This window comes from Gordionus sp. m RMFG-2023, chromosome 1, assembly GCF_954871325.1.
Source record: "Gordionus sp. m RMFG-2023 chromosome 1, tfGorSpeb1-WG-v2, whole genome shotgun sequence".
Taxonomy (NCBI): Eukaryota; Metazoa; Nematomorpha; class Gordioida; order Chordodea; family Parachordodidae; genus Gordionus; species Gordionus sp. m RMFG-2023.
Genome location: NC_088775.1, coordinates 33,231,140 through 33,255,426, shown reverse-complemented (window position 1 = coordinate 33,255,426; position 24,287 = coordinate 33,231,140). Strand labels below are relative to the sequence as shown.

At 27.1% G+C, this 24,287-nt stretch overlaps 1 protein-coding gene across 3 annotated transcripts in view; it reads left to right on the top strand.

Annotated features, from left to right (window-relative positions):
• The window catches only part of LOC135931658 (uncharacterized), a 67,905-nt gene that overhangs the window by 21,137 nt on the left and 22,481 nt on the right, over window positions 1-24,287 (top strand). The window contains exon 6 of one of the 3 annotated variants that reach the window (XM_065468914.1): window positions 19,709-19,802. The exons of 1 other annotated variant lie outside the window; for it this stretch is intronic. In XM_065468914.1, the coding sequence (XP_065324986.1) occupies window positions 19,709-19,747 (39 nt within the window). In that variant the 3' untranslated portion in view covers window positions 19,748-19,802. Of the gene's footprint in view, window positions 1-19,154; window positions 19,269-19,708; window positions 19,803-24,287 lie in introns of those variants that run through there. One more of the 3 variants, XM_065468913.1, reaches the window with a different exon arrangement.

Genomic DNA, 24,287 nt, shown 5'->3' with positions numbered 1-24,287 from the left:
TCAATTAAAAGAAAGATTTATTAGTCATAATTATATTTTAAAAAGCTTTTATTTTCTTTTGCCGGTTGAGTCTAAACTGTTGATTACACTTGAAACACGAGAGGATATTAAAAAAATCTCAGAATTTAATGCTGATGATTTAGTAGGTTCATATGATAAGTTACTTTGTGATGTCGAATTTTGGTATAAAATTTGTGACAGAATAGGGTATTCTTTGAGACCAAAAAATGCTCTGCAGGCCCTTTCCATGTGTAATTGCATTTTAGATTCCCTGCCTAATATCAAAACATTATAAATTATTTTAGCTACCTTGCCAATTATTACCTGCACTAATGAAAGGTCTTATTCAACTTTAAAAAGGTTAAAAACCTATTTAAGAAACACAACCGGTGAAAAACGTTTAAATGGATTAGCCCTATTGGATATTTATAAGGAGATTATTTTAGATAAAAATTTGATTCTAGATGAATTAGCAAAATCTCAGAGAAAAGTAGATCTCTCTTTTTAAATTCAAATCAAAAAATAGCAATAAAATTTTATTAATTTTAATATATAATCCATTTTTTTGTAAAAAAAGTATTATTTATAAGATAATATCATCATATTTTTTAAATACCATTATTTGCATAAGAATTACACATATTTTATATAATTGTAAAAATTATTTTTTTTAAATAGAGTTTTTATACATTACTAGTAGATAGCCCGTCAAAAATGACGGGGAATGAAAATCTTCTTCTTACTTTTATGCATGTTACCTGTTATTTGAAAATAATATCCAATTTTTATACTTCTTACCCCCTCATCCCTTCAGGCCAGGTTTAATCCATTAAAACTAAGTGCTATGGTTTGAGTAAAAATAAATTTAAAGCATTTACTTGATAATACCAATATTATTTGTTAAATATTACTGATTACTTATACCTAATATTTAATATTAAAAAAAATTCCCAGGCAAAGTCCAAAGCCATATTAATTATGAAAAATTCTTCCAAGCCCAATGAAAGATCATAATAATTTTGGTAGTTATGAACTGTAATAAAATATTTAAATAATCATAATGAATTTAAAAATACAATCAAAATTCAGATTTTCATGGGCCTTGGTTTCTAGGTCAAGCCCAGGCCTGCAAAAAATTTGTTTTGGGCCAATGTCTGACCTATAATTAATAAGAAAAAAATTCTCAAGCGTCCAAGCTCATAATAATTTTGAAAAATTTTCCCCAAGCCCATCCCAATATAATTTATAAAAATATTTTCCAAGCCCAGCCCAACCCATAATAATTTTATAAAAAAATTTTCTCAAACCTGGCCTACCGATAGTAATTTAAATTTTTTTCCAAGCCTGGAGATAGGTAAATCTCTAAAAACCATATATATTTTTTAGTCTATTTTAACCTAGCTCACCCCAACCAAGGCCAACCCATTAAGACTAAGAGTGAATACTATTTTTTTGAATAAAAATATATTTAAATTAGATTTTACCTGAGGGCCATATAAATATTCTGTGTTAAATATTACACCTATGCCTAATATTAAAAAAATCCAAAGCCAGGTCCTCACACTTGGTTTTCTCAAACCCGCAAAAGACCATAATAATTTTAATAATTGAGGACTGAAATAAAATATATCAAAAGTCACAATGCATTTAAAAATACAATCAGAATATGAAAGTTGCATGGGCCTTGGTTGATCAGGCCCTGCCATGTCTTCAAAAGAAATATTCAGGCCAATTTCTAGCCCATATTTAAAATTAAAAAATTTACAGGAATCTTAGACTATAATAATTATGAAAAATGTTTCTCAAGCTATGTCCAAGTCCATATTAATGGTGAAAAATATTTTCCAAGCCCAGGAAAACCCAAGTAATTTATTTTGATCCAGAAAAATAGGTCTGATGTAAAGGTTTTATAAGAATTAAATCTGTCTAATTTCAAAATTATCATCAAATGAAGGGTAAATATCTGATTTATGAAATTCATGAACACATATTAAAGTACCATTCTGAAAATATGTTCATCCTAATTTAAATTTTAAGCAAACCAAATGATTTATTACTTATTTAAAAAAAAAAAATTAAATTTAAGAAATTGTTATTAAATTACAATAGAAAAAATAAAAAGATATGTCTAATAAGTTAACAAATAATGGGAGGTAAACTTCAATCATAGTCAAATTATATATAAGTAAAACAAAAAGGTTATACATTTAATCAAAAATGTTATAATAAGTTATGGATAACATACATTCTACAATTATGAAGTTATGAGTAAATATACAAAATATTCCTATCTTATGAGGTTTTATTTAAAAATTTATATTTATTTTGGGGTTATTCTAAAATTTTCCATTATTTTTATAAAATATGTAATGATATATTTAGTAATTTAATTTATGTTATTTATTTGTATTTGTAATTTATAATCTAAAAATTTATTCTTGCTAGATAAGAGTTTTGTGTTACCAAAGTGTGATTTGTGCCTTCCATATCTCTCTTATCTTTTCTGAAACCCCAATATAATGGTATAAAATCCTAAATTATACATAAATTCAAGAATTAAAATAGTATTTAAATAAATCTCTTATTACTATTGAATGGGTTCTTGCGATTTAAAGTTCTACCTTATTCCTATTGAATTGGTACTTGATGCATTTAAAGTTCTATTTACCCCTAAATATTCAGAAATATGTATAATATTAGGTGTGTGTTCAATGCATTCAATACACAGGCAAAATTTTAAAAATTTCAACTATTAATTAATTTATGAAAGTTGTATGGGACATGGTTTTTTGATCAGGCCTGGCTATGTCTGCAAAAAAAATTTCAGACCAATCTATAACCCATATCTAAAATTCAAAAATCTTAAAGTACCTCTATTTTAAATATTATCCAATATGATTTCCGTCACATTTTTAAATTTTGATATTTCTAATACACGCTCACAGTATACATTGCAACAATTTTACCTCTTTTACTCTTAAATTCTAATATTTATATAAAATTTATTAATAAAGTATATTTAATACCATACACACAAACTAAATAATTACCCTTCAACCCATGGTTTTTTGATCAGGCCTGGCTATGTCTGCAAAAAAATTTCAGATCAATCTATAAAACCAATATTTAAAATTCAAAAATCTTAAAGCACCTCTATTTTAAATTTTATTCAATATGATTTCCATCACATTTTTAAATTTTGATATTTCTAATACATGCTCACAGTATACATTGCACCAATTTTACCTCTTTTACTCTTAAATTTTAATATTTATATAAAATTTATTAATAAGGTATATTTAATACCATACACACAAACTAAATAATTACCCTTCAACATCTATATAATTAATATTTTAAATTTAATTATATTCAAGTTGGTGCATGCGTGAAACTTTAATATATATATAATTAAAATTTTAAATTTATTTATATTCAAGTTGATGCATGCGGTAAAGCATATGCCTTCTTGAGTTCGATTCTCATAGAGAGCAAAAAATTAACATTGCACTATATAGTCTCCTTAAATTTAAAATACATTAGGGAGATACGAAAACGATCTTGTTATGATTTTGGAGATTATATATAATAGATTGGAGAATATATATATTAGATAATTTTTAATATTAAAATCTATCTGTATTATATAAAATATCAACATTTTGAAAATATTTTAATTAATAAAAATATATACATGATTAAATAAAGGAGTGTAAAATATATAATAAAATACACTAAAATTTTGTTATATGAAAATATAAAACAATTTTAACAAATCCAAAAATATGGGAGGTTTTTTTAAACCACCCCCCCCCCATGATAAAATCCTTACGCCACTGGTAAATTAATTCAATCCATTCGGTGTAGAAAGAAGAATAAAATCGCCCCCAAACCCATTTTTTATGATCACTCAATATAATTCTATGTTAAAAATAATTATTTTAATTAAATTTTAGCATATAATAAAATTTTGCAGAGAATTTCATTATAGCTTTTATTTATTATATATACAATGAAATTATTTTCAAAATGTATAAATTTTATACAGATTATATAAAAAATTTATTCTAAATAACTATATTTAAAAAAAATAGAATTACAATAAAATATGAGTAATTCTTGTGCGGTATTTAAAAAAATCTAATTTAACAATTATAATATAATTAATACAAATGAGTATATTAAAATAAAACACAAATAATTTTTATTAGAGATCCGCAAAAGTAGGAAAATCAGGATTTAAAAACAATTTGGGCCGGGTTGGGTCGGGCCTTGGAAATTTTTTAAGATATATATAAATATATCAATTTTATGTTAATTTTTTTATGTAAAATAAAAATATTGGATTTTATTTATAAAAACTAGACGCCATATAACATATATCTTTTATTTTAAGTAATTATAAAAATGAATTTATAATTTAAATAAATTCGGGCCAGGCAGACAAAACTTTTTAAAAAAAATTTCGGGTTCGGGCCGGCAAAAATTTTTTTTATATAATTTCGGGCAGGGTCGGGCTTGAAGAATTAGGCCCGATACAGATCATTAATTCTTAGTGCAAATTCAATATTTTTATTAAAAATAGTATAATATAAATATTATGACTAAGAATTCATTATAATTACGTTTTGAATTATAAAATTTTATGACTAAGATTATATTATAATAATATAGCTTTTATAATTTGAATTTATAAATAGAGGTCTACTTTTCTCTGAGATTTGACTAATTCATCTAGAAGCAAATTTTTACCTAGAATAATCTCCTTATAAATATTTAATATTGCGAATCCATTTAAACGGCTTTCACTGGTGCTATTTCTTAAATAGATTTTTAACCTTTTCAAAGTTGAAAAATACCTTTCATTACTGCAGGTGCCAATCGGTAAGGTAGCTAAGATTGTTTTGATATTAAGCAGGGAATCTAAAGTGCAATTATACATGGAAAGGGCCTGCAAAGCATATTTTGGTGTCAAAAGGTACTCTATTCTGTCAAAATTTTTATACCAAAATTCGACATCACAAAGTAATTTATCATACGATCCTGATAATTCATATTAATAAAACTCTGAGATTTTCTTAATATCCTCTCGCGTTTCAAGTGTATTTAGACTCAACCGGTAAAAGAAAATAAAAGCTGTTTAAAATATGTTACTAATAAATCTTTCCTTTAATTGAAATAAAAATGTATCAATAAGGGGAGTTAAAATATTTATTTAATAAAAATCCTCAATCGTAGATGCATCAATATTTAAGCGATTGAACTATCTAGAAAACTACTCTAGCTTTAAAATTTTTAATCCCAAACTTATTAGCGATCACCTTTACTTTCTCTTTATATATCCCAAATTATATGATTTTTCTTTTATTTAAAAATTATAAAAAATTAATTAAAATTTTTAAAACTATCTAATTAGTTTAACAATATAAATTTTATTATTAAATTTATATATATCTAATTTAACTATGCGGGAAAATTTACAATATATTTTTATTTTATTTAATATTTTACATATAATTTTTAATATATATTTTTAAACCATGTAATCATTTAAAATTCTTATTTGTTTTTTTTAATATATTTCATTTTCATATCGTATATAATTTTATTTATAAATTGAAACCATTTTTTAAATAAAATTATTTGCAATAAGAAAAAAATTTAAAAAAACTTCGCCCCCCCCCTTCTCTACGCTACTAGTTAAATATCTATATTGTACCGAGGGGGAGGGAATTGGGAACCTTATCTCATTTATGGGTGGTGGCTAGCTTGATGGCAATTAGGGTGGCTTTTACCACACAAATAAAGGGAGGCGTTTATAATAATAGGAGTACCTAAAAATAGTTTAACACAAGTCAATTATTCTTTCATTTATTTAGTAAATTCATGTAATAAGTTCATGTAAATAGTACAACGTATAAATTAAATAAAGAAGTAAAGTATTACGATTTATTTATATAAAATAGGACAAAGGAAAAATTATGAGGTTTAATTACAAAATTATTGCATTAAAAAATCATTAAAAGTAAACTTCAAATAATCTTCAAAAATCATTAACAAAAATAATTAAATTAAAATTAATCAAAAAGTGATTTGCATTGCTACACATGAAAAACCCGTCCTTTTATATCTTTATTTCAATTCAATCACATGGTAAATAAAAGGTCGGGATATAAATGTACTTATTATACAGCAAAATAACCATAGTTCGTTAAACAAAATTTGCACAAAAGATGTTTATCATCAACTCAAATTTAAAATGAAAATACTTAATTTTTAAGTTATTTGACAAAATTTATATGTGACAAAAACAGTAATATACATTATACATAATAACATATCAAGCAGGGCCTTTACAATCTCAAGGGCTCAAATAATTTTTTTTAATTATTTACAAAATTGCCTTCCTTTTTTTAGCTAACATTAATTATCAAAATTATATTTTTTTTCAGCTAAAATTATCAAATTATATTTGATATAAAAAAAATTCAAATTTTTGTCGGGCTTTTCAAAATTTTTAGGGGACTTGGGCCCCTGGGCGCCCCTTAGTGACGCTACTGATTTCATATCTTAAAATTGGCATTATCTATAACTATAGAAAAAATAAACAGAAGGGATATCTGGCAGGTGGGGTAAGAAGGCAAAAATCCCATAACGTTTTCATCTTTAGTGCTTATTTTTTCAAATATAGTTATAAGCTGTATTTCTATACATACTATCTACCATATGGTCAGTTATTAGCGGGGATTAAAAGAATTTTTTGGCCCTTTTTCACCAACTTTATTTTTTAGTATTTTTTGCTTTGTGGCAAAAATACTTCTTAATGGGCACATTCAAGTTGCGCTAGTAATGATCCATTTTTTATGTACTCATGTTGTGGATATTAAACTAAAAAAAATAAAGAATATGTTGATTATAAGTAGAGATGTAAAGGTAGGGAAATTTCCCGGGAAATAACGGGAAATTTCCCGAATCTTCCCTTAACATAAATATATTATTTATTTGCAAAAATTATGATTTATATTTTATAAAATATAATATTTTATTTCAATAATTATGATTTATAATTTAATTTATAAATAATTTTTATTTTCCTCGTGAGTCTTTAAACTTATTTTTTTTATTAGTTCAATCATTGAGTGCAATTTTTCAAATCTATAATTTTAAAAGTACAAAAATAAAGGTAAAATGTTTCACATTATATTCTCATACATAATATTAATGTGATATATTATAGAATTATTAATAATTAATGATATATTTAGATTTGATATATAATAGTGCGCACAAATTGAGCGTTTGCAGTATGTTTGTTAATGTAACGCATCTTTGTTTAGATTGAAAGCAGTATGTTTTTTATTAAAGTTTTTTTTATAATTTCTTAAACAAAAAGAGTTTATTTCTTACCTTAAGGTAAAATAAGGAAGTTTAATTATATTTGTTTATTTAGATTTCCTAAGAATTTATGATTCAATCAGGGTTTTCAAATTTTTTTGTGGCCTTGGATGCAAAACATATGTATATAAATGTTTCTTTGTTTATCCTACCTTAATTTATATATTTATAATAATCTATATATTTTAATAAAAATGTGAAATAAATTTTGAATAGTTTGCATATTTATATATTTTATATTTTTTTCAAGACACTAGATATAAAAATAAATAGATCTAGAAATATTACTAATCAAATTTCAAATTTATGATATAATTTGATTAAATCTATCTAATAATTGCTAAATAAATTTTGAATAGTTGCTTATTTATATATATTTTACAAAATAATTTTAATTACATTTTTCAATCTTTAATTATGAAAATGTACACCATAATAAGAGTATTAAATGTCTTATTTAATAAAATAATTTTAATTATATTTTTCTAAAATGGACACTAGAATATGGATTAATATAACTTTATTATATATAAATAAATAGAATTATAAAAAAAAACTAATCAATTTTCATAGATATAATTTCATTAAATAATGAGGTTTGATTTGCAGGTATATCTGTTGAATTTGGAGGCCACAATTCAATTTTCCATTAATGTATAATACAATGGAGATACTTCATTTTTGAAAAAATATTTGTTTGATTTATATTTTATAGAGAAACATTCTATAATAATGTTAAATTTATAGATAAATATATATTTTACTGGCTCTCAAGGCACCCTTTCCAAAAGAGTCAATATATCCACAACAATGCATTTAATTTTAACCCACTTGCCTTCCTTTGGTATAATTTCTTTAGGACTAAAACTATCCTCTATTGTTGGCTCCATGAATTTAATGTAATCATACCATCTGTATGAGAGTTTAGAGCCAGAAGCTCCTGAAACCTTGCATAATTATCTTGGTCTTTAAAGTTTTGCAACTTCTTCTTTATGCATGCTACAGTTGCATCATGCAATGGAAATTCCATCCCCAAGCTATTAAAAATATAATTTATCATTATTTATATATATTTACCTTAAACTACTGGTTAATAAACCATTTAATACTAATATAGAATTCTTATGGTCTGGACGCTGCTGGCTCCAGACCATTTGTTGAGTTTCCAGTAAGGTACAAAATTTTTTAGTAACCATATCATCCCTTCTAAAATTATAATATGTATCCTAAAATTATATAAATATAAATTCCAAAATTATATAAATAATCATTTCTAAAATTATAAATATCAATTAATATATTCTAAATAGTATAATATCAATTAATATATGAAATAAATTATACCTACAATTTGTATCCATTTTTAAATTTTAGCGCAAAATTAAAAAAGCATAGAAAAAATCTAACCAGTTTGCTTTTTTATTAACGTTTGCCGTAAAAAAATCCAAGCTGCACTCTACCATATTCGCTTTTAAAACGGAGAGTTGCAACGCTCAATTTGTGCGCACTATAAGTATCATTATATGTTAATCATACTATATAACTGATATAATGATTTATGATGTTTAATATATTTTAATCATACTATATAACTGGTATAATGATTTATTGATGTTTAATTTAAATTAATGTGATTGCAATATTTTATAGATGCCTCGGAAATCTTCCAATATCTGGAAACATTTTATTAAAGATAGAGCTAATAACAAGAAAGGATATATATCAATATGCAAATATTGTCAATTAACATATAATTTCAAATTCAACAAAGATGTCTCAGCATATCAAAAAATGTCAAGGGTATATTAACAGTTTACAATTTAATGAAGTTGATCGTGATAATAATAATTCTACTGAAGAGGATGTTGTAGTATGTTTACCAGATTCCAGTAATCCTAATAAAATTATATCCCAAAAAAACATAAATAAAACCATTCTAAATACTTTTAAAGAAAATACCAATAATTTTAATGCTGGCACATCTAAAATTAAAAATTTTTTCGACACTATAACCGACAAAATCAAACGCAACTTGACAGTGCTTTAGCATTGGCTATTTTTATGTCAAATTGCCCTTTTGATTTAGTTGAAAATAAATATTTCATCAATTTTTTAAAATTAATGCGTTCAGCCTATAAAATTCCTTCTAGACATGCAATTAGTAAAACATTACTAGATTTTAAATACATTAAAGTGAAAAATATTATTAATAAATTCAATAATTTAAAAGATTTTACTCTCATAAGCGATGGCTGGACAAATATTCGCGGTGAGTCCATTATTAATTTTATAATAATGACTCCAGAACCAATTTTTTTTAAATCCATTGACACAGGTTCCAGTGCTCACACTGGTAAATATATCGCATCTGAGTTGATCAAGGTATTAGAAGAAATTGGTTGTCAAAAATTTATCTCACTAGTAACTGATAATGCAAAGAATATGAAAAAGGCCTGGAGTCATGTTTGTCACAACGACAAGTTTGTCATTGTGCATCAAAACCTAAATATAAAAATAGAAAACAAATATATATATAAAAGGAAATTAATAATAATTAGGAATTACGAAATCATAAAATCAACTTTAATTCTTTATTCAAAATTATAATAGTAAACATCATAAAAAAAATAAAATAAAATTAAAAAATTAAAAGTAAATTTTAGTTAAAATAATAATCCTTTTTCGCATCATAATTTCTCCATTATATATCCTTTTTCTATAATCAACATTTACATAGTCTCCCTAGCGAAGAATAAAAAGTTCTACATCCCACTTGTTAAAACTGTTAAAGTATGAAAAAATCTACAAATCTCACGCGTTTTTTTCTCATTTACATAGACGGGGATATTTTAATAAAACATTATTTTTGTTTACGATTTGCATAATGCATTTTTTTGTAAAGTAAAACTGCAACACCCTTCCACTTAAGTTAGACCCACCAATCAGCGAATGACCAACTTCTTTCGATTTCGACTTTACAGATCTTGTATCTCCACCAAATCTATTCGTCTTAATCTTTAATATCTTCTAGTTTCTCACGACGGCTGTCTATTGTCTAATATTTTTCACTTCTAAGGACTGTTTGTATCCGATTACAATCTGAAATTCTTGAATCCTTCTGTTTCTTGTCAACCCCTTGTAAACGATTATCTCTTGATCTCTATAGGCAATTGACGAACTCGATTCACTTCTGTTAACATGATTCCCGATACATTCTTTTAGCTCTTTTTAATTATATTTCGTTTCAACCTTGGTAAATTTTCCTAGTCTTTGCTTATTACTAACGGTTTCTGGTAATTAATGTTTAGCATATTATCTGGTAAACGATGACGACTTTTGTTAACGATGGTAGCTTGACAGCATTGACCCGTTGTTCTTGCTAGTCGCCTATTTCTAACGTTCTTTTGTATTAACCTATTGGATCTTTAACTCGTCACGCTTGACGATAATTTGTCTGATATTAACGATTGTATCCCAGAATTTTGGTCTCTATGATCATCAACTTTCGTATCTTAGACTAAAGTTTCCGTCAACAATTGGCGATATTAGTAAGCTATTAACGAATGCAGCATGAATGTCTCTAACATTTGTTCTATCTAGTATCTTGTTTAAATTGTTCTCTTGTAATTGATCAACACTTTTTCTCGGAAAATGATTGGCGATAATTTGTCTGTGATTACTATTGTTTCCACGAATTCTTGTCTCTATATCGTCGACTTTCGTATCTTAGACTAGAGTTTCAGTTAACACTTGGTTATATTGGTCAGCGATTAACGATTTCAGCTCGAATATTTTGACCCTTTGTTCTATCTAGTCGCTTGTCTTTGAAGTTCTAGGCATCTAATTCTTGTAACCGTATAGATCTTACGACAGATCCTAGATATCGACTTTGTCTTTATTCTCACTTGATCTTGGTCTCACCGTTTCAGATCGCATCTAATCTACTTCGACCTAAAATAATCTATTTAACCCTTTACTTCTGAAATAATTTATCTCTTTTTCTTACACATTTATTCTCAAATTTGAACTACACCAAATATATCATATGTCCACTTCGTCTTAAGGTTATCGCCTCTAATCTAATTCTTCCTTGCCTAATCTATTATATTTCTTAACTTCGAAATATTTGCTCACTTTTTTCTCAAATTAAATATTAAAATTATAATACATCGTCAAAATACGCTAAATTAATTATACCATTATGTCAAATTCTATCACCCCTCTACCCTCAATGTAGCCCCAAATCCATATCTTCCTTGAGCCATTTGTAGGTAATATCCACATCCTTTGTCAAACATGTCTATCTACCGTTGTATCTATATCTAAAATTCTCTTGAATATCTTGAATCTAAAAAAAATCTTAGTTCTAAATTTTTATAAGAAATCTTGTAATCTTGTGGTACACGCCTGTTCTTAAAATATCTGTTTCTTTTCATCTTTATTATGTTCACGTCCTTTGTTTAAAAACAACTGGAATAAATATCTTCTTTTTTTTTTTTGTTCTTTTTCACCAAATGACTTATCTTCTCGTAAGTCTCGTTGTTTCTCAACACACCAAAATTATGATTCTCATAACTCTCGCAGACTTGTTAAAAAACAAATCAATTATATCTATCATCAATTTTATTCTATCTGAAAATATGATTCTCATAATTATGTCTATCATCAATTTTATTCTATCTGAAAATATGATTCTCATAATTATGTCTATCATCAATTTCATTCTATCTGAAAATATGATTCTCATAATTATGTCTCATCAATTTCCTTCTATCTGAAATATGATTCTCATAATTGTGTATATCATCAATTTTAAAACACAAAATTATGATTCTCTAATTCTAGCACAACTTGTTTAAAAAAAACTTTTTATTTCACAATTATATATCAGTATATTACACTAAAATTTTTCTTTTAAAAACATCCTTAATTCCTACTTTTTTTTTTTTACCAAAAAAAAGTCTCTTTTTTTTTATCCAAAATAAGTCTCTTTTTTTTTATCCAAAATAAGTCTCTTTTTTTTTTATCCAAAATAAGTCTCTTTTTTTTTTATCCAAAATAAGTCTCTTTTTTTTTATCCAAACTCTTTTTTTTTTTTTGAAGTATTTCATATCCATATCATTATTAAAAAAACTGCACTATATTTTCTTCTATCTAAAACCGATTAAAACAATTTAAAATAAATCTATCTTTTTACTATTATTAGAATAACGTTGCCTAATTGCCTTAAAATCTTATTTGATTCAAAAAATAAAAATCCGATCTCAAATTGAGCTCGATTGCGGCATAAATTTTCTAATGACGAAAAGCCGATTCTCTCTATGAAGATTTTTTGGTTAATCTACAACCTAATATACTAATTCACATTAATCCTTGAGGCTGTTTTATCTCTCGCAGCCCTTAAAATAAAAGTTAAACGTAAATCTTCAATAAGAATTTAATCAACTATTTCCTAACAATAAAGTTATATTCTAATCTTATTCACCGAATTTTTTAATTATTATATCTCAGCAACCTATTAGTTAAATATTAATTTTCGCAATTTATGTTTCTATTTCTTTGTCAAAGTTATTTCTAGTGATCACTTGATAATAATTCTAAAATCTAAAATATCATAGTCTTTCAAAATTCCATTGGTTTTTAGTTTACCAGTAACTTCTAAATATAAAATTCCTAATTATCACCTTTAAATAACTAAACACAATTATCTCTATCTACTCTGAATGTTACCTTTGTCTTTAATTTTAGATTTTATATTCCTACATAAACATAATCTTAACAACATAATTTTTCCTTTTCATCTTTATTTACATATTTTTCTTACGTTCTTCTGGAATTTTTTTTTTTGTATTAGAATACAGTTTGACACATCTCCTTGTTGTCCCACCGGTCACAGACTGAAGGTTGTAAAGGGTCGGTCTCCTCCGCTCTCCAACACCACTGTCACAACGACAAGTTTGTCATTGTGCATCAAAACCTAAATATAAAAATAGAAAACAAATATATATATATAAAAGGAAATTAATAATAATTAGGAATTACGAAATCATAAAATCAACTTTAATTCTTTATTCAAAATTATAATAGTAAACATCATAAAAAAAATAAAATTAAATAAAATTAAAAAATTAAAAGTAAATTTTAGTTAAAATAATAATCCTTTTTCGCATCATAATTTCTCCATTATATATCCTTTTTCTATAATCAACATTTACATAGTCTCCCTAGCGAAGAATAAAAAGTTCTACATCCCACTTGTTAAAACTGTTAAAGTATGAAAAAATCTACAAATCTCACGCGTTTTTTTCTCATTTACATAGACGGGGATATTTTAATAAAACATTATTTTTGTTTACGATTTGCATAATGCATTTTTTTGTAAAGTAAAACTGCAACAATGTTAAGGCAAAATATAATTATATTGAATGTTTTGGATGTGCCGCACATGGGTTGAATCTGCTTATTAAAGATTTATGCCAAATACCTTTTATTAAAAAGATCATCAAAAAAACCAAGCAACTAATTAAATATATAAAATTTCATGGTATTTTATTAGCAACTTTTAAAGAAAGGCAAATATTGAAAGGATATAAATCTTCCTTAAAAATTCCAAGTCCGACAAGATGGGGAGGTTTTGTTATAATGTTGCAAAGTGTTGTGAAAAATAAGGAAGTTTTGCAAGAAATTGCAATTTCTAGTTTATTTACATACAAACAAAGAATGCTTATTATATTAGACAAAGAAGGATACTGGGATAAATTAGAGTCTGTACTGACCTTTTTGGAATTTATTTATAAGAAAATTATATTTGTAGAATCGGATTCAGCGGTATTATCTGACGTTCCAGAAATATTTTGAGACATAAAAGATAAACTCAATTCATCAACTTTTATTTTTAATGAAAATGATTTGAAAAGTGTTAAGATGCATATTAAAAAACGAAAGAAATTTTGTTGCCGAGAATATCATTATACAACAAATCTTCTGGATCCTCGATATTATGGTGTGAAATTAACAGACCGTGAATTAACAGCAGATTTAAATATAATAAATATTATTTTAGGCCAAATTAATTGCGATATTGGAAAAATTATGGGTTAGCAGAATATCATTCAAAACAATGTTTCTATAAAGGAGCTGGCATATGGGAGAGCTCAATCAATACCAAACCAGTCATATGGTGAAAAGGGTTGTGTACAAATCAACCCCTTTGTCAAGTGGCAGTAAAATGTCTTTCGATACCACCCTCAAATGCCTCGTCAGAAAGAGTCTGGTCAGCATTTGGAAAAATTCATTCAAAAACGAGAAATAGAATAAAGAATGAAAGAGTCGAAAAATTAATATCAATAAGGCATAACATACATTTAAAGTATCATACAAATACATCAAATTCGGGATATCATCAAAAGAGTTCAGATTCCGATTTTTCAATTATGCCCTACCGATCGTTTATTAGACGACGCTATTGACAAATGGAAGGCAAACACACCCATTAACACCGTATTACCATCAATCATCACACACAAAAAATTTTTCACACCTTTAATCTCTAAATACCAGACAGATATATCAGTCAATCCACCTTTAGATTGCATTCAACTCCTTCAATTATCTGACAGACTTGGTGGTCATGAGTTAGAATCACTCCCTAGTCGCAACCTTGGTAATCTCTTATCAGATGAACAACTGAGAGTAACCATTGGTCTACGTCTAGGTTGCGATATAGTACAGCCTCATGCCTGCGTCATGCAAATCACCCGTTGATTCAAAGGGTAGACATGGCTTAAATTGCATTTTTAGTCAAGGGCGACATCAACGCCACTCAGCTGTAAACCATATAATAAATAGAAGCTTAACAGCTGCACACATTCCTAACAATCTCGAACCATCAAATTTATCTCAAGTAGATGGTTTAAGACCTGATGGTATGACAACCATACCTTGGGCCCTCGGCAAATCACTCATATGGGACTACACGTGTGTTTCATCATTCCCTTCAAACATAAATTTCAATTTAATAACACAGGCTGAAATTAAAAAGATAAACAAATGCAAAAATTTTAAAAACTTTTTATTCACTCCAGTTGTGACTTCTACTAACGGGCATTTTTCGCCTTCAACATTTTTGTTTTTAAAAAATCTTGCTAATAAAATACGACTTTTCACAAATGAACCAAGAGAATTCCTTTTTATTCGACAAAAAATTCAAATAGAAATTTTTAGACACAATTATGGTTCCTTTTTGGGGACTCAATTATAGAATTTTATTTTTAATTATATAATTATAATTTATAAATTATAATATTTTTAATTAGGTGTTATGTGAAATAAATAAATAAAACAATAAAAAAAAATATCAAGTGATAATGATGATATTTCAATTTCATCCCATGAAGATATTGATGCTATTTCATTAGCATCCCAAGAATTTTAATCTGATACATGCTTTTTGTAATTAATAAAGTTATTCAAAAAATGATGTTAGTGTATTTATTTTTGTCTTTATTTTTAATTATATTATTTTCCCTTAGTTCCCCAAATTTAATAAAGTTATTCCATAAAAAAAATTGAAAGGTTTAAAGTTTTTGTGGTTATTTTTTAATTTTCCGTTATTTCCCGTTTTTCCCGTTATTTCCCGTTTTTCCCGTTATTTCCCGTTTTTTCCCCCAATTTTCCCTTTTCCCCAATTTTCCCGGGGAAATTTCCCCTGAACCAATTTTCCCGGGAATTTTACATCTATAATTATAAGAATCTGTTTGTATGTTAAACTTTATATTTGCCATCTTACCACAAGAGTTTTGCTATCTACCACAAGGGTCTTACCATCTTACCCAGGGTCAGCAAATAGTAAAAAGCATGATTTTTGCTTGCACCTTAATATCGCCCATACTATAAAAGGTAGAATGTTAGGGTTTTTTTATTTTGTGGTCTAATGATGATGACGCCATTTATTGTTATAGATAGTTTTATCACCTAAAATAAATATAAAATTCAATCGTAAAAAACCGCAAAACACCTGCAGTATAGCCTCGGTTTCTCCTACTACATGAATAAATAAAATAACTAACTTAAGAAAAAATGATAATAAAAACAATAATAATAAAAATAGTAGTAATGATAGAAACAAATTTGATAATAATTACAGAAACAATCATGATCACAATAATAGAAACTAATTTTAGGGATAGCCTGTGATGCCTCAGAAAAGAGTCGTGTTATAGAATGCTGGATAGGGAAGAAGAATGCTCTATCACAGAACGTAAACAATCGCGAGAAAATGGTATGCTCTTATAGACCATGAAGCGGCAACCTTAATACCTGTCGTTCATAAATTCTATGTGTGTATTTTGGAAAATTTATTTTCTTTATGCAGACTTGAGAGAATATTTGGTAAAATAGTGACTTGTCAAAAATCACAAATATTCGGTTATAATTATAAAAAATAAATATCGCCAAGAAACAAAAAGAAATCTGCAGGTGCACTGTCAGTTACGTATAGCATACATCAATATCATAAACATCAGACGAACATAGCAATGCTTGACAATTTAATAATTAGCAGAAATAAACTGTGCAAGGCCACAGGAAAAGATAATACATTATACTAATATAAATTTGAATTGTGAATTTAAAAAAAATTAAATACCGAAAAAATATATATTATAATCATAAAATGGAAATATTGTTCGAAATAGAATTATTATATTGGTCATGAATACTAATCATACCAATTATTTTAAGAAAAAATATTAAATAAAGGTCACCCGGGAATAGTGGGTAGGTATGCAATTATTAGCGCGCGTTACTATGTCTGGTGGTAATCTTTAGATCAAGACATAAACAATTTTATAAAACATAAAATTTCAAGAAAGTTTCGGAATTCGCGAAGTCATACTATGCTAGTGGAATATATCCGAATGACCTTGGGGACAAATGCATCTTAATTTGGCCCTGTAAATGGAAAGTACTGGTTGGACAATAGATACCTATTCAACATGGGTAGAGAAAAACCTAATAAACAATATTGTGTTGATCACAGTTATTAGTGCATATTATTACCTACGATTTAATGTTCCAAGAAAGATTGAACCCAACGGAACACAATTTATAAGTTATCAATTCAATCCTTTTTATAAGAAATATTATTAAACAGGTCATTTTAAGCCGTAATCTTAAAAATTAACTATATAGAAAATGAATGATAAGTACCATACAAACAAAATCAAGAATAAAAAAATTCACATCCAATATTAATAACATATGATTATATTCAACAGCGGGAAGGTCTATGAAGTTTTAGCCCCCTTGCAACAAATTAGAAGAGGAAATAGAGAAATTAAAATTCTGCACCTATAAAAAATGCTATATATGAGAATTTGGCGGTAATGAGACATTGTAGATAAAAAAAAATAAAAGACAACTGGGATGGAGACCTGGTAATGAGGTCGATAAAAAAACTATAAAAACAGGCTGATCAACTTAAGTCATTGAGCAAAATAAATCAAATATTTCGGAATCATAAAATAGCGATCAAAAATGTACCCAAAAGTAATACGCTAATATCACAGATGTTTTGTGAAAATAAGAGGTAAGGAGAAATGTTATGATTTAAATAATGATAAATTAAATAATAAAATTAAATGAAGAAAATATATTTATAAATAAAAAACAATATTTAAATTCGAATTTTTGTATTTGTATATAAAATGTGAAATATGAGTGAGAATAGACTGGGATATAAATATGTTTTATTAGATAGAACATTTAATTCAAATATAACAACAATATCGAGGGTCACATTTTTGCCCCAAGTTTCTTCTTGCAATCATGTTAATATAAAATAATCAAACAATCATTTTACAATGTTAATAATTTTAAGTTAGTCGCTCGAAGTGTTAACAGAGAAAAATCTTGTTATTAATTAAATCCTAATTACATTGAATAATTGAAGGTAATAAATAAATTAATATTTAATATTGGTAAATTATCAATTATTATTAATTCCATTAGATACAAATCCAAATTGATTTAAAACGATATTTTAAAAATGGATGATGTGGGTAGGAATATTTTGAATTAGACCTTCATCGGAATTAGGGGCTAACTCAATTTATATATGTGAGATAGAACACTCAAATTCTGGACTCATGTTTTAATAAAAGGTCCCTCTTCATTATAGAAACGCCTAAATGTAATTAGGCAAATTAAAGATGGAAAAATGTCCCATAAGGAAGAACTTCAATTATAATTGATTTATTTTTCTTTCGTTTTTTTAGATTTGGTGACTTTATTTATTTTTATTTCCTGTATATAAAGTGATTTATAATCAACCAGCGTCTACATGACATTATATTCACTGGATGAACCCCAAAAACCTATACCTACCCCCACCTAAAAAAATTTAGTCCTCTGCGGAAATATTTTCACATAATTAACTACACCTTTTTAATTATCATGGTACTCCTTTCATAAATTTTAAAAAGAATATTAAATTATTTATACCTACCAACTAGTGAATTTAAAAGAGATTTTTTAGAATTCAATTAAAACCCCTCTCATTTACAATAAATAAGTTTAAATTAAAAAATAATGACTATGATAGTATGCAATATATAGATTTGGCCGATATTTAGTAATATCATTGTTTTATAATAAGTTTATAATAAAAGTATTAAATATATTTTTTGCAGAAATATATTTTGCCCTATTTTATCTAAAAATTATTATATAACCCCCCAATAAATTTATCCTCGCCCTAGCTTACCCCCTTAAATGCCTACTCCCTCAAAAAAAAGGATGCAAACTGTTCTCCCCCCCCCTTCCCGCTCTTGTAGAGGCTGCAATCAACATATCATAAAAACTATAAAAATTCGGTGTGTATTACAATATATTACAATGTATGATGATATTTTTAAACATGTGCTTCTTAAAATTCACAAAATAATATCGGTATATTGTTTGCTCAGATTTTAAAAAAAATGTTCTTATATAATTGAAATTAGTAGAAAACTATATGATTTATTAATTTTTCGAATTTCCATCATTGAGGTTATCTTTTATATGCTTTATAAACCATTTGATAGCGGCCTAATATGAACCTTTAAAGTTATTAAATAGCTTGGGCTTGCTTAATATGGGAAACACTATTATAATAAAAAAAACGACAGTCATACTATTTCTTTTTTTGAACCCTTAACATAAAATAAAATAAAATTTTAATGATTTGATTTGATTTGATTTAAGTATTTTTTAAAATAATCCTAAATATAAATTGGATATTTTGAATAAAAAACTTAACACAAATGTATTATAGATTGAAGCCTGTAACACAACTTACTGCAAAGATTACTGAAATAGTGTAAAGAATGTATGTAAAAGACTAAATTGATCTCCTATAAATATTATCAAATATAAATTTCTTAGTTATTATGTAACATTGTTAAATTTTTAATTTGTTATATCATTTATTAATTATATTTACATATTGATAAAACCAGGTCGATCATATTGTTTTAATAAAAATTATAAAACTTCAGAGATGTAGTACTTATAAATCAACTAATAAAAGAAAGAAAATGGGCAAAGACGTTATATCAGAATTTCCTCTTACATTTTAGTCTTTGCATATTAAAATCTGTAAAAATGACATAGCAGATGGTATAAATTCTAGGCAGAAAGAACTAAATGTCCAATAAATTCCTAGATTTTATAATATAAAATATAAATTTTTAATGGAGATGTTGGAAAGCAAATTATTAATTTTTTCCTTAATATATAAGATCCGAGTTTTGCATGGGCCTAACTAACTCATAGAATTATAGCCAAAAAATCAAATTTGGGTCTTTTAGGATGTACTATGGAATACTTAGGACGGATCTGGATTAAAAAAGTTCTTTAAAGGGGTGATTTTCATGGTTGCAGATGGCGTGACAGAACTATTCTTCTCTAAATTTGATGTATAAGATTAAAATTCGTATGTGTTAGACGGGTTCTTGTCTGTTACTTTTCTATACTCTCGCTTTACTCCCGACACTTTATAAATAGTTTTGTAAATAGAGATTTTAAATGGAAACCCCTCTTCCTGGAAATAGGATAAGTAACAAAGAGGTTATCTTTACATTAGCTAATATTATATTTCGACCCGAAGACTTGATGATTAATGTGTCAACTAAAATGTAATTTAATTTTCGATAATCCTTTCGAGGTATTTTGTAAAAACGCTTTCAAAGAAATCCTCCTTTTTAACCTAGACACAGGATTCAAGTAGATATTTAAGTAGCCAAATCATTTTATTAGCTTTCATGACTGTGTATGTTATTTAAAGTTCTCAAAAATTTTACCAAACTCCCAGACATACCATGACCTAGATTGATGATAATATGAAGTCAATAAATTTATTAGCTTTCCTTAACTTTATAGAGATATTTCGTAAGTTTTTCCAAAAATTAGACCTCCATCCTTTCATTCCCTTTATCACAATGGAAGTATATTTCAATATTCATCAAAATCGTATGGGAGTCAGGTTGTAGAAGGAATAGCATTATGACCATTTAAGATATAACTTGATGTTTTAAAAATACAAATTCACACCCCCCCCCCTTTTTTTTAATTTAAAAAATTTTAATTTGATTTTTTTATGCACAATTATATTTTTTTTAAATTGCATATCTAACATTAAACAAATTATACAAAGATGTTTAAGTCTAAATTTAAAAATATTAAAAACAGACATGAAGCTATAATTGTAAGAAAACATGAAATAGATTTTCTCTAAATATGATTTGAATTAATTTATATATATTTGAATATATGTTTTAAATGCATATAAATAAACATAACATAGCAGTGAGTTAGTAGTACAATTGCTAGAATATGTAAGCGTCATCAAAAAATTAACAACGCGCCAAGATTTACTTAATATGCTCTATCATCTAGGATTCTACTGCCTACCCTTGAAAGATATATGGAGACAAATTACACACCCCCCCCCCACACACTCCCCTCCCCATTCCAGGTCTTGTTATGGTACTTCACTGAAATTTGAATTTAACATGTCTACTACCCATTAGTCTAAAAAAAAATAGAAAAAAGTCCAAAATGACGATTATGACAATTGTCACTTTCCTATGGTACATCTTCACTGAAATTTAAATTTAACATGTTTGCAAAATATATTTTTACACATTTGCCTTAAAAAATAAACTTCAAGTCTGATTCGAAAAAAACAATCAAACTTCAAGTTTGAGTCGAAAAAAAAGACCCATATTTTGGGTCGAGTTCGTTTTTTTCGGCTAACTCTGTTCGAGTCGACTCGGCTAAGCCAATTAACAACACTAGGTGTAAGCTATTGGGAATTCGTTACCATTATCATATTTTTGCATGAGTACAGCTCCAAATCCTTGGTTATACATTTGTTTCTAATATTAACTCAAGGTTCGGTTTATAAAATTGTATAAAATTTTGTTCTGTTACTATTCCTTTTGCTTTTTCAAATAATGCATCATCTTTTTTAGTCCAATTCCATTTAACATTTTTACTAGTTTTATTATGTAATTCGGTTAAGATTCCATGTAAGTTTGGTATGAACCGTGTATAATAGTTTAATATACCTAAAAATGATATTATGTCATGTCTATCTTTTGGAGTTAAATTTTTTTTTATTGCTATTATTTTATGTTTATCTGGGTGTATTCTTTGATCAATACTTTTTCTTTCATAAAATTTATTTTGCTTGTTTTGACTTTTAATCCCGCATTATGTAATTTTTTGAGGACTTGTTTTATATTCTATATACGTTCAGTATCATTTTTTCCTGTGATTATAACATCATCTAAATAAACTGCTGTAACTTTACAATCAGCCAGTAAATCGTTGAAATATTATCGGTGCTGTAGCTAACCCAAAAGGTAATCATAAATAGCGGTAGTATCCATTTGGTGTTACCATTATTAATAATTCTTGCGATTCTTCATTGTCGTATTTCGCTCTTTATCGTTTTTTTAAATATATTATTTTTATATATATGTAAAATCATTCTCGTTCTTTTTGTGTGAATATATTATTTTATAACGTCATTATATTTATAATATTGGCGGAGTAATTTGGCTCCGAATGATAAGACTCAGAATGAGTCTTGTTATTTTGGGGGAGCGAATTATTTTGTTATTTACTTAATTATAAGATATAAAAAGGCCGTTTTTTTAGGCAAAATATGTTAATTTTTATTTATTTTTTTCAAATTTAATAAAAAGTTTATTTTTCCGTTTGTGTCTTTTAAAAAAAAAAGTCTTTCTCTTGGGAAATTAAGTACACTGAGGAACTTTAAAATTTTCTGTTTTCGTCAGTGCCGTGACCTTATATTTTTTTTAGGTTAATAAAAAAAGGAAGAGGGATTACTTAACGTTGGTTAAGGGCACAGTGGTTTTACTGTGGTATTGAATTTGATATTTTTAAAGTCACAGAGGTTCTGTGGAATATTTTTTTTTGTGTGGGAAAATTCGGTAGAGTACCGTGGTTGTTGTTGAAATCACAGAGGTTCTGTGGAATTTTTTTTTGTGGGAAAATTCGGTAGAGTACCGTGGTTAGTAACGGTGATAAGAAAAATTGTAAAGGGGGTTACAGTTGATTTTAAAAGTGGTATGTACTGTTGTGTTGTCTCGGTGTTAATTTTATTAATTGAATCCTATTGTTTAACTCTTCAGGTAGTTAAGATTTTTTAGTTAAGTTAATTATTAACTTTTTGTAGTTAATATTTTGGTATACATATTTTATTTTGTTAGAATATTTAGTATAAATTAATTAATTTAGAGATATTTTTCCTTTAATGAGTTTATTAATAATATTTTTGTGTGTTATAAATGAAGGGTTTCAAATTAACTAAATATGTAGAAGTACAGTATAATATACTGGGGGCGATAATAATATTGTTGATTTGGTTGGAAAGTTTGTATTTTGGCAGGAGAGAACGCCGAAATAGGAGTATTAAAATACGAGGGCAAACGTTGTTGATAGAAGGGCACAACGGGCAAGAGGTAGGTATGGAAGAGTTATTTGGTTGCCGGTGCAAGAAATGTTGCAAGGATGGGCAAGTAATGAGGATTTGAAATGGAGCAGGGAAGGAAAGGAAAGTGGAGATGGAAGAATGGAGATATATAGAGGTCGTGGAGGTTTGACAAGGTCGTTTAGGACGGAAGGGCAGTAAGGATATTGTATGTTATAAATGTGGTATAAAAGGGCATATAGCCAGTAAGTGTCGGGACATTAAATGTTTTGAGTGTGGCCAGAGTGGTCACATTTCGACGTTTTGTCCCAGTAAGCAAGACAGATTGAGATACGCTGGATGTGGTAGATTTGGCCATCGGAAGGAGAATTGTAATGTAGGAAATGTCAATACGAGAGGAGGATTTCCGCAGAGGGGAGAAGTATCGAGCGCCATTAATGTGAGGATGGCAGAAAGTGAAAACAAAGGCAGAGGAGCAACGACTCTGGAGGTAGTTAAAGAGAGCGGAATTATATGTTTTAAATGCCAGCAGGAGGGGCATTGAGCGAGGGATTGTGAAATGAGGTGACTGTATGATAGCAAGGCAAAGAGAATGCCGGCCGGGAGATGGGAACGGAATGAGGGGAGTATGAGGACAAGGAAACGCAAAGGGGATATGCGGGGGTTGCAAGGAGAGAGAGGAGGGAGTTTGGTGTATGATCCCTGCCCAAGGGTATGGTTTAATTTAAATGGAAAGGTGGTATCTGTTAAAGTTATGAAAAAAAAGATTTTTTTTATTTTATGATTTGAATATTAAAATGAGAGATGAATATTAAAATTATCCTTAACGAACTTGAATGTACGGAGAATATTATTGTTTATTTTAGTTTTACATATAAAAGTTTTTTTGAAT